Source organism: Geotrypetes seraphini, chromosome 1, assembly GCF_902459505.1.
Source record: "Geotrypetes seraphini chromosome 1, aGeoSer1.1, whole genome shotgun sequence".
Lineage (NCBI taxonomy): Eukaryota > Metazoa > Chordata > Amphibia > Gymnophiona > Dermophiidae > Geotrypetes > Geotrypetes seraphini.
Window position 1 is genome coordinate 177,515,342 of NC_047084.1, and position 12,052 is coordinate 177,527,393.

The 12,052-nt window shown below is 40.5% G+C and overlaps 1 protein-coding gene across 1 annotated transcript in view; it reads right to left on the reverse strand.

Annotated features, from left to right (window-relative positions):
- Positions 1 to 689: 689 nt before the first annotated feature.
- The window catches only part of LOC117366815 (probable ATP-dependent RNA helicase DDX60), a 288,878-nt gene continuing 277,515 nt past the window's right edge, over positions 690 to 12,052 (reverse strand). Inside the window, exons 40-41 of the mRNA XM_033958734.1 lie at positions 11,196 to 11,339; positions 690 to 2,057 (exon numbers count right to left, since the gene is read on the reverse strand). Coding sequence (XP_033814625.1) covers positions 11,207 to 11,339 — 133 coding nt within the window. The 3' untranslated portion in view covers positions 690 to 2,057; positions 11,196 to 11,206. The remainder of the gene's footprint in view (positions 2,058 to 11,195; positions 11,340 to 12,052) is intronic.

Consider the following 12,052-nt stretch of genomic DNA (forward strand, 5'->3'; position numbering starts at 1 on the left):
ATTCCTGGTGAACTGATTAAAAGACTGTCATAGGTTAATACCTCACCTAACACATATAAGAGACCCTGCTATTGGATATACAGAGAGAACTTTGTTTTTTGGCAAAAAAATTGTGAGACCAAATTTTCCCAGAATGTGATGAATGATTATTTGCACAAAGATGTTCTAAGTGGAGTTTTTTCTTTGTCCTATGATTAAGGGGTGCCTGCTATAATTTATAGCTTGTGCTTGTATGTAGCAGTGTACTATACGTACTGAGGTCTTTTTTTCTCCACTTGCAATAAGTAATGCTGTTTAATCTTTGGCACTTCTGGAAGAAAGTAGGGAAGTAAAGTACACATATTTGGGATTTTGTGCCAGTTCTTCCCTTATTAAATTTTCTTTTTTTAAAATCTTTATTCATTTTTAATAGTTTCAATAAGTGAAAACAGTATAAAAAAAACATTTTACACTTTAAACATCCCTTAAAATTTTACAATATTCAAACAGATCAATACCCCTCCCCCCACCCTATCAAACCATTATCATTAAAGTATATTTTCTAAGGACAGACATTTCACTCAACCCCAATGGGAATTAACCTATACCCACTAAGATCCATTCCATCACCACCTGTACCCTCAATGCAATTACTTATTCATTTGCAGCCCTCCATCACCTTCTGCCCTCTCCCCCCCCCCCCATGCAACTCTCTAGGCTGATGGTAATGAGATTATGTATATCATAATGAAGGCTTAACTTAGGTGAAGCCTACTCTCCTGAATGTCTAAGTTATTTTGTCAGCGTAGGTTTTTGATATAATGAAGGTACCAGCATATTACATGATTTTAAATTTGGGATGATTTATAACTCCCACATAAAGGGAGTATAATTTTTCTGAAATACGAGCATAACATGTCTGAGCTGCTTTTTTTTAAACATGGGATTTCAATATTTTTAAAGTAATTGAAGTTGACAAATAGTTCAACAAATATTGTTTGTTTTACAAATTTGAATGAATTCAAGACATATTGAATATTTAAAGAGACTATGGGCTCCTTTTACTAAGGTTTACTAGTGGTTTTAGCGTGCGCTTAGCGCACGCTACAATGCCATGCATGCTAAACGCTAATGCTTCCATAGAGCTTGCGTTAGTATTGTTCGTTTAGCACGTGGTTTGCGTGTGCTAAAAACGATAGTGCACCTTAGTAAATGGAGCCCTATAATTCACACTTTCTCATACAGTTGTGTAACGTACGTAAGGGCTTAACTGAGAAACAAAATGAAGGACTGCAGAAATGATGTACAAATCACAGGAAATGTATTGGAATCGATAAAATGTAATTGTCCAAATGGTGGTTCTCATTTGTAAAAAGACAGGACCCGACATGGCCTGTGTTTCGAAAACCACTACTTCCTCAGGGGTCCGGGATGCTCAATGTCTCATTTATCGAGGACCATATAATGTTGAACAGTTGGTATAAAATTAGAAAAATCACAGTATACAAACTGATTGCAAAAAATGGCTTAACTCATCAATAGTGTGCAAAAGTATTTCAAATGACATAAAAAAAACTATTAAACACTTAAAAAAATCTGTTGAAATATAGAATAGACACCACATTGTTCCTTAAAAAATACCTAATTCAAGATAATTTAATCCATTTTACTTTATTGTATTCATTTTTTATACTCCATAGTATACCTTCTGCAATCATTTATCACATTATCTCTAACAGCTCATACTAAATCTTCTACTTATTCTAACTTACAAAAGTGTAGCACGGTTTTTAGCACTGGTCGTGGCAGTAACAGCTCCGATGCTCATAGAATTCCTATGAGCGTAGGAGCTGTTGCTGCCGCGACCAGCATGAAAAACCGTGCTACACTTTTGTAAAAGGGGAGGGTTAATGAGTTTTACATTAGTCATATTTCCAGGCTGAGCTTTCTCCTCATGCTTTTTCTATTCAGCTTCATACTAGCAGTCTTCTCTCACTGGACAGTTTTGAAGTCATCCATGCACATGCTATTCCATACATGTGGAATTTAGGCTTTTCCTTGTCTTTTTCTTCAGAGTACTGCAAAAAAGTGTTGCATAATACATTTGTTAATGTGGTTATAAAAATATGGGATCATTCTTAAGGGAGCTATACATAATACGTGTATTATTGTGCTGAAAAGTTATGCAATTCTTCTAGTACCAAGAGCAACAATCAAAGGTTTTGAGGTAAATTTTCAAATGGGACATCCTCGGATGCCTAGATTAGGTGCATTTTCATTGGCATAGCATGTATAAAGGGTAGTTCCATTAACTAGGTGCTAACATTTATGAACCCACTTTATACATGCAAGTGTTTAGAATACTATGTGCCAGTATGCCACCTAACAACTATTCTGCAAATATCCGCTTAACTTATATAGCACATATCTGCAAGGGGGCATATACCTGATTGGAGCACTGGTGGGACATAAGTAGAGCTTTCACTTATGTGCATAAATTATAATAATAACTATAATAATTTTATTTCTTATATACCGCTGTACCGTGAGGTTCTAAGCGGTTTACAGTAGAAACAGAAGAAATGCAATAAGTAAGATTAATTAAGATGAAGAGAGAGTACTTAGAGTTCCCTAACTGTCCCAAAGGCTCACATTCTTGCTAAAGTACTTGAGAAAAATAAATTAGTTAGGTTATAAACATAGAGTAGAAGAAGGTAGGAAAACAGTTCATAGGAAAATTAATTTCGAAAACATTATACTTTATATATTGTTCAAGGCGGAATACAAATTATAGGAATTACCAAAAGAATTGCGTAATAAAGATTATCTAGATAAATTACATAACAGTGATTCGTGTACATTACATGGTGTGGTAGAGGATTCAATTTTGAGAATTACATATCAAGGGAGTTAAGTGATAACAGAATATAGTGGAGATTATCAGTATATACGGTTTACAGATTGGAAGTTACCTAATAATGAAGTAAGAAATTTATTGGATAGTGTGGAAAATGTTTATATAGGAATCAGAGTATGTATGATATAAAAAAATTATACACATCCCTGCAGCATTTAGGCGCTCATGCTTTTGCCAGCTCTGTGACTGGTATTTGATTTTAATATTAATATACCACTAAAGACTGAAGTGTTATAGCATTTTACAATTCTTTTTTTTGTTTGTTTTTAAAAATTTTTTTTACTGAGTTTAGTATAGAAAGTACAATAAATGTTAACAAAGCAAGAAACATGCATAACGTACCGATGCAAAGATTCACAAAGTATTATCTGCATAATATAATTCTAAAAACATTTCTTCTTACAGTCTCAATAGCATCATATACAGTGGTACCTTGGTTTACAAGCATAATTCCTTCCAGAAGCATGCTCGTAAACCAAAATACTCGTATATCAAAGCAAGTTTCCCCATAGGAAATAATGGAAACTCGCTTTGATATGTTCTCAGCCCCCCCCCCCAAGGCCAGTGGCATTACTCCCCCCCCAGCGTGATCCGCCACCACCCCCGCTCATTTTGCCCCCCTCCCGTGATCCGGCGCCCCCCCCCGCTTGCGTTGCACCCCCTCTCCACTGCGATCCGGCATCCCCCCACCCGATCACATTTCTTACCCCCGTTTGGCACCGGCACCAACGCACAGGACATGCCGGTGACCGAAGATCTGCCTCCTTCACGCTGGGCCTTGAGCATCTGCGCATGCTCAAGGCCTTTGGGTTCCCGTTCTCTCGGAGAGAACGGGAACCCAAAGGCCTTAAGCATGCGCAGATGCTCAAGGCCCAGCGCGAATGAGGCAGATCTTCGGGCACCGGCACCAGCATGTCCTGTGCGTTGGTGCCGGTGCCAAACGGGATTAAGAAATGTGATTGGATGGGTGAGTGGATGTCTGGGGGATGCCGGATCGCAGCAGGGAGGGGGTGCGACGCGAGCGGAGGGTGCCGGATCGCGGGGGGGCGGGGAGGGTGCTGGATCGTGGGAGGGAAGATGCCGGATCATGGGGGGGGGGGGGGAGGTGCTCGTAAATTGAGGCATGCTCGGTTTCCGAGGCACCGATTTTGTGAATGTTTTGCTCATCTTGCAAAACACTTGCAAACCGGTGCACTCGCAAACCGAGGTACCACTGTAAAGAGAATAGGTTCTTACCTTGCTAATATCATATAGCTCATTGGTGACCTCTAGATAACATAGGAGGCCTCTCCTCACATCCAGCTTTCTCAGAATCCTGTCCTTTTTCTTTGACCCTGTGGTCTGTAATGCTGGCATGGTGAGGGGGAGGGGGATTCCGGCAGGAGGGACTGGGCATCCCAACTGCTGGGGGATATCTCAGGGGTGTTTCTATCTGTAGACAGTGGGAAATAAACCACTAGTCTGAAATGGTCTGGTATGGATAAGGAATTGTTTTTGTATTCATAAATCTCTAGAAAGTGCATCCTTTTTAAAAGACTGTTATTTTGACATGAGTTTTTCCAAGAACATAAGGATTGCCATACTGGGACAGACCGAAGACCCATCAAGCCCAGTATCCTGTTTCCAAGAGTGGATAACTCAGGTCCCAAGTACCTAGCTAGATCCCAAGTAATAAAACAGGTTTTATGCTGCTTATCTTAGGAATAAGCAGTGGATTTCCCCAAGCCATCTCAATAAAACAATTGAAAACTCTTCTGTTTAGTATTTAACTAATCTGATCCTTTTGTATGATATTTAAAATGTATGTAAACCACATTGAACTTTTTGGTTATGCGGTATAAAAATGAATTATTATATTAGAATAATAGGCTATGGACTTCTCTTTTAGGAAATTAACCAAGACTTTTTTAAACCCTGCTAAGCTAACTGATTTCACCAAGCAATTTTTAAAATTAGAACATTAGCTTAGGAGAGAGAAATATTTGGAGTTAAAGCATGCCACAGTTTCTGTTGGTAAAACCTTTCAATTGAGGTTTCCTTGTAAACATATTATTTCCTTATAAAATATTTATTATGTTTTATTATGATCCATCACAGATGAGATTTTTCTTGGAAGGGAAAAATGTTCTTCTTTAATTGGCATCTGTAAGCCTTTAAGCCCAGATTCTATAAAAAGTACCTGAAGTTAGGTGCTTAGGTTGGCATGCCTAATTAATTATTTAATTGGCTTAATCAGTGCCGATAACAAGCTTAAATTAAAATTGGGTCCTACTGATTTCAGGTAGGTGCCTAGCCCAAGGTGCCTAACAGGAAAGTGGGCTTGATTGACGGCAGATTGTTTTATGGTTTTATTTTTTTAATATTGTAAACTGCTTTAATCATCATTTTGTAATTGAGGTATATTAAGCTTTGACTAAACATAACATTGCTAACTGCTAATATGTTGTTATTATTACAATAGTGATACCAATACTACCAAAGAAGTCACACTTAAAGCTACAATGCTACATACATTTTTACATAATGTTGTTGACTAAAATGACTATTTATAAATGATACATACTAGAAAACATTTTGTTCATAAGCATTGCAACAATTCGGTAATTTTAGCCATTAGGTTACAGACATGATTGTGAAACCTGGAAAAGAAGTGTGCAACTGAACTAAAAGAAATGTAAGTTTCATTGCCAATAGAGTGTTGCTTCTGTCCTTAACCGTTTGAAAATTTGAGTTAGAATGGAGAAGTCCATTGGTTAAAAATGTACTGTGTGAATACTACCGTTTTTTCCCGAAAATAAGACCGGGTCTTATATTAAGTTTTGTTCCAAAGGACCCATTAGAGCTTATTTTCAGGGAATGTCTTATTTTTTCATGTACAACAATCTACATTTGGGACCAGTAGCAAGAGGGGTGGGCATCCCTCTTGCCAGCCATCAGATAAGCGTACGGGGTGGAGTCGGGGAGTGTCAGGATGATCTTGGGGGTGTCGGGGTGGAGTCGGGGAGTGTCAAGGGATGTTGGGGTGGCAGGGAGTATCAGGGGGTAGAGTTGAGGAGTGTTTGGTGGGGTTCTGGGGATGATGGGGCCAGCGACAGGAGGGAGTGGGCATCCCTCCTGTCTTGGACTGTATTGGGAAGGTTTGCCGTTGCGGCAAGAGAAATTGAGCACTTTTTCTGCCACGGACATTCGTAGGGTAGGGGGGGGGCCTTGGGGGTTGATCTTAACTGGGGCTTATTTTTGAGGTAAGGCTTATATTACAAGCATCTTGAAAAATCATGCTAGGGCTTATTTTCCGATCAGGGCTTATTTTCGGGTAAATACAGTTAGTGAAATTTTCATCCTGAGGATATTACACAGCTAGCTATAAAGTTACCTAGGCAAATTCCTTTGATAACTCCCAATAACTGCCTCACTCTGTCTAGAAAATTTCAGTAAATTGCCTCAGATTTCAAGATTCTTCTACGCATCCCATTTTAACCTTTCCCTACACCGCTAGTTAAGAACCCTTGCTATAGTGTGTATCTCATAATTTAAGAATATTCTTTCATGAAAGTCATTCCCAATATTATTGATTTTCAGATCTAAGCCATTTTGATTATGGAGCCATTTTGGGATGCAGTGTCAAAAAACAGATACCACAGAAATATTAAACTAGGTGTTGAATTACAAAGGTGTTGGGGAGGGGGTGGGAACAACCCTACAGGGCATCATGCTGAATTTAGAAGGAATCCAGATCAGTAATGCTCACTGTGACACGAAAAAGAATTCTGCCCATCACTGCCTACTGTGGTAGAACAGTGAAGTGGAGGAGCAGCCTAATGGTTAGCGCAGTAGACTGTGAGCCCAGTTCAGATCCTAAATCCCGCTGCAGCTCCATGTGATCTTGGGCAAAGCCTTTGCCTCCGGCATGAACTCAGATTGTGAGTCCTCCTTGAACAGAGAAGTACACAAATGTACAGTCTACTGCCTTAATAACTTGCAGGTGTTTTATAAGGGGGGAGGGGAATACACTGCCTATCAGATCAAATGCAGTATTCTATAATATACCACTACACAATAGCTCTCATCTGGGAAACAAGAGTAGTCACTGTATAGGACTGGCTGAAACTCACAAGTACGTAAGTAGAACGCTGGACTCCTGACGCAGATAGCCATGTCTAGTCTGATTTCTCTACACTGTAAGTCTTAGGACATGTGGAGGTGTATTTTCAAAGCACTTAAGACTTACAAAGTTACATAGAGGGGCATTTTTTTTTATCTAAGTCCGAATTTGGATGTTTCATGCTATACATCCAAATTCAGGAATGGGGAAATGTCCATTTTTGAACAGGATGTCCAAATAATTTTTTTTTTTTTTTAATTGCCTACTTGGGCATCTTGGCTGCCAAAACATCAAAACTGCCAGGGCATCTAAAGTTATTCGCCATTTTCAACCATAAAAACATCCAAGTTCGAAATGTCTAAATCAACACCATTTACACATGGGAGGGGGCAGCATTGTAATGGACTGGCCACATACACATACCTTAGAGTCCATTGCTGTGAAATTCACATAAAGGGTGCCAGATGTACCTTGTTATTATTTAAGCTACACTCTCCAAAACTCCCCTAAAACCTACTAATACCCACATGTCTACCACCCTAATAGCTCTTATGGCTGAAGTTAGCATCAATATGGTAATAGAGTAGGGTTTTGGTGGGCTCATATTTTCCACCATAAATGTAGTGGTTACAGTGGCTTATGGGCCTGGGTCTTCCTATGGTTCATTAGCCCACCCACTAGGCTACTTAATACACCTGTGTGTGTATCCAGGGAGGGGGTCTGAGGCTTTGATTGACCCAGGTTGTATTAGGCCTATGAGAGAGACCTTAAATAATATAGGCCAGTCAGAGCTCCAGGCCCCACCATTTGGCTATCACCGGTGATAGGCACATGCAAATTTAGTGAGTCTTTGCTACTCTCCGCCAACCTCATTTACATGAGCAATTTTTGGAGAATGATTCACTTTTTAAAATTTGCTACCAGAACAGTTGCAATAGCAGCTCGTCGATTTTTAATGCTGTTTTTTAAGAATCTATCTAGCATCTTGTTTGCTTTCTTAGCCGCCGCCACACATTGGGTTGAAGGTTTCATTGTATTGCCTCAATGACACCCAGATCCTTTTCTTGGGCGCTAACCCCCGAGGTGGACCCTAGCATCTGGGAACTGTGATTTGGGTTATTCTTCCCAATGTGCATCACTTTGCATTTGTTCACATTAAATTTCATCTGCCACTTGGACATCTAGTTTTCCAGTTTCCTAAGGTCTGCCTGCAATTGTTCACAATCCGCATGCGTTTTAACAACTTTGAACAGTTTAGTGTCATCTGCAAATTTAATCACCTCACTCGTCATTCCAATTTCCATATCATTTATAAATAAGTTAAATAACACTTATTCCAGTACAGATCCCTGCAGCACTCCACTGTTTACTCTCCTCCACTGAGAAAAATGATCATTTAACCCTACCCTCTGTTTTCTATCTGATAACCAATTCCTAATCCACAACTGAACTTTGCCACCTATCCGATGACTCTAATTTTATCAGGAGCCTCTCATGAGAAACTTTGTCAAAAGCTTTCTGAAAATCTTTAAAAAAAAAAAAATCTTTATTCATTTCATATCTTAAAATCAAGTACAATAAATGATGTTTAACAATTGAACATTTAAAAACACTTGAATTCTTACATTTGATCGTATCATCCTAAAATATTGTACCCCCCTCTATTTCTTTAATAATCAAATTTTCCCTCCCCCCACCCTCCCTCATATGTCATCCTATATAATATACAGCTAACACGCGCATGCGCACTGCTATTTGCGTGCTTCCATGATCAGTAGTTCCGTGGCCGCATGAGTGCGCATGCGCCTAGTTGTGACAGTACCCGGCAGTGGCACATCAAACAGGACCGTTCCCCTTTCGCAAACGGTGACCGCCGAGGGAGTCCGCACCACCTGTCGTGGCCTCCCCCGAGGCCTCTCCAAAATGCAGCGCGGACACGATGCATGCCTCTGAAGCACAGGTACAGGCCATGCCATTTCGACAGGCACGTGTAGGTCTGTCTCTGCAGCAGCTTCAGTGCCGAGGTCAGCACCATGGCACACCTGGCATGTCCCTGCCTCCCCCGCCGCCGGGCTTGGGCTCCTGGGGGTCGGCGGCGCGAGCCGATCACGGGACCCCGGCCGGTGCTGAGGCCCCACCTCCCCACTTCTGCCCGACACGGCGCCACCAGAATCACGCGTCTTATAGTCGTAGTTTGTAAACAAGCAAAAAAAAACTATTAACTTTCAACCGGACTAAATTCTCAGATATTCAGTAAAACATAGTTCTTTTGAAGGAATCCCAGATTAGTTCTGCAAAAAAAAAAAAGTAATTCTGTGTCTACTTTTCTGGTACAGATGGTGAAGACAGAAGAAAACTTTATTTTATTTTTCAATTTGGGAATAATCTTCCCCAAACCGCGTTCACTTTCGTTTCAGCCTGAAGAACACTTATTTACTCAGTGAACCTGAAGTGTAATAAACAGGATTACCTCATTCTCCATCAAATCACTATCTTATATTTACACTATTGAGTCAAAGATGTGCAATTCTAGAATGGTAAAGCTTGCATGCAACCAGCATCAGACCTTGCAGGAAAAAGCCAAAACAAACGCGCAAACCCCTCTTCACAGACGCCAAACAATACCGGCAGATTTTCATGCAGAAACGGAGCAAAATTATATCTCGAATAGCAGTACACGATATATTTCCGGATCTCCCACGAAGAAATAACAAAACGGCCCTACACTCACAGACCCGTGAGCAGGGTTGCCATGGAAACCTAGCGGCATAACAAAAATTATGCAGTCGCAAGGGTCAGTGATCGTGGTTTGCTTGGGGGGCCAGGGAGAAAGGCAGACAGAAGTGGAGGGGGAGAGGGAAAAGGGGCTGCTTTGTGGGGAGGGTGTGTTGGGGTTCAGGCAGCAATCTTCGTTTGCTTGGGGGGCCAGAAAGAGATAGGCAGGAGGCCAGGGAGAGAGACAGGGAGAAGTGGAGGGGGAGAGTGCAAAAGGGCTGCTTTGGGGGGAGGGGTGTGCTGGGGGGCATCCAGCAATCTTGGTTTGCTTGGAGGGGGGAGCAGAGAGAGATAGGCAGGGGGCCAGGGAGAGAAACAGAGAGAAAGAAGTGGAGAGAGAGAGGGAAAAGGGTCTGCTTTGGGGGGAAGGGTGTGCTGGGGAGCAGGCAGCAATCATGGTTTGCTTGGGGGTGCCAGAGAGAGATAGGCAAGGGGCCAGGTAGAAAGACAGACAAACAGTGGTTAAGGAGACAGAGAGACAGAAATAAAGACAGACAGACACATCTATTCTAGCACCCGTTAATGTAACGGGCTTAAAGACTAGTATATTATAATCAGGGAAGAATATTTTTAATCTTTGCAATAATCTATCAATGGCCTCCACACATCCTGAAATTTGCTATAATTTCCTTTTTGGACAGCTAATGTCCTTTCCATTTTATATATGTGGCATACAGAGTTCCACCAGAAACAGTAATTGAGTCTATTCCAGTTTTTCCAGTTGTACGTGATCTGTTGAATGGCAACCCTTGTTAAAATGAGCAATAATTTATTATTATTAAAGGAAATTTGTTTCTTTGCCCTCATTTCCATGCCAAATAATACTGTGTCATATGATAATGCCACATGATTTTCTAAAAAGGCAATTCATTTGGTTCCAAATTGATTTCCAAAATTCTAGTATATATGGACAATAGAATAACAAGTGATCTAAAATCCCTGCTTCAAGATGGCAATGCCAGCATCTATCAGATTTAGAGCTATCTAATTTTTTTTAAACGAACAGGGGTCCAGAAAGCTCTACGTAGTAAGAAAAACCATGTTTGCTTCAGACGCCGACACTGTACATCTCATCCTCCAAGACCAAATACGTGAAAATCTATGTACACTACATCAATCAGCTTACCTTTATCCAATGTTTATTCACACCTTCAAAGAAGTCAAGCAAATTGGTGAGACAAGATCTTCCTCGGCTGAATCTGTCTCATTGAATCTATGGAACCTATGGAACTTTGTAAGTCAAAGTCCTTTGAAAATAAGCCCCATGGACTTTTTTATGTTGACAATAAACAGTACTGACATTTTTTTACATCTGTTAAGACTCTTTGCTTTTCCTTATACCTCACTACATCTCTATTAAAGAGAAGATATAATCACAGATATAATCACCTACACTAAATATGTGAATGATGAATTCCAAACCTCTTTCAATTTTATTCTGGTAGATCTGAGTTTGTATATTCATCTTGAGATTGTTCCAGTTTTGCACTATAATTTTTGCTGAGCTGTTTAAAGGCCAGAACCACATCGTCTCTATCATTTTCACACAGTTCCATCATTGATACGCTGAAAAAATAAAAGCCCAATATATTAAGTTTATACATGTTCACACACACACAGTAAAAAAATATTATACCACAGGTACAAAAAAGTGGATTCCAAAATTCACAATTAAGACAGAAAACCCATGATTATAGAGAAACTTAATAGGAGCCATTTACTAAGCTACAGTAAACGCTATCATGCTTAAAATTCATGATGTCACTTCCTTCTTCTTGCATTTTGTAATTCGCTGATTGTCCAGCCTTCTTTCTATGTGAACCGCCTAGACGTCAGTTTGACTATGGCGGTATAGAAAAATAAAGTTATTATTATTAAAATGGCATACCATGGTACACATTCAGGCGTCTTGCAGTAAGGTCCAAATCGGCGCATGTTAAAATTTACACCTCCTCCACCCTTTTAGAAAAGAGTGGAAGAGGTTTTTAGCCCCAGCCAACACGCTGAATGCTCTGCGCTGCACCGATGGTCATAGAGTTCTTTTGAGTGTCGGAGCAGCGCAGAGCATTCAGCACGCCGGCTGGGGCTAAAAACCTCTTCCAAGCTGTTCTAAAAGGGGGAGGGGTATTTTTTTAGTGTTTCCTGGGGGGCATGTCTGGGAAGTAATGAGTAGGTGCTCCTCTGCTACTCAGATAGTGCAGCTGCATTAGCATGCGCTAAGCGCCTGATTTTGTACAGGACGCCCAGTCTCAGCAGCTGCCTAAGCGGCTTTTGAGAAT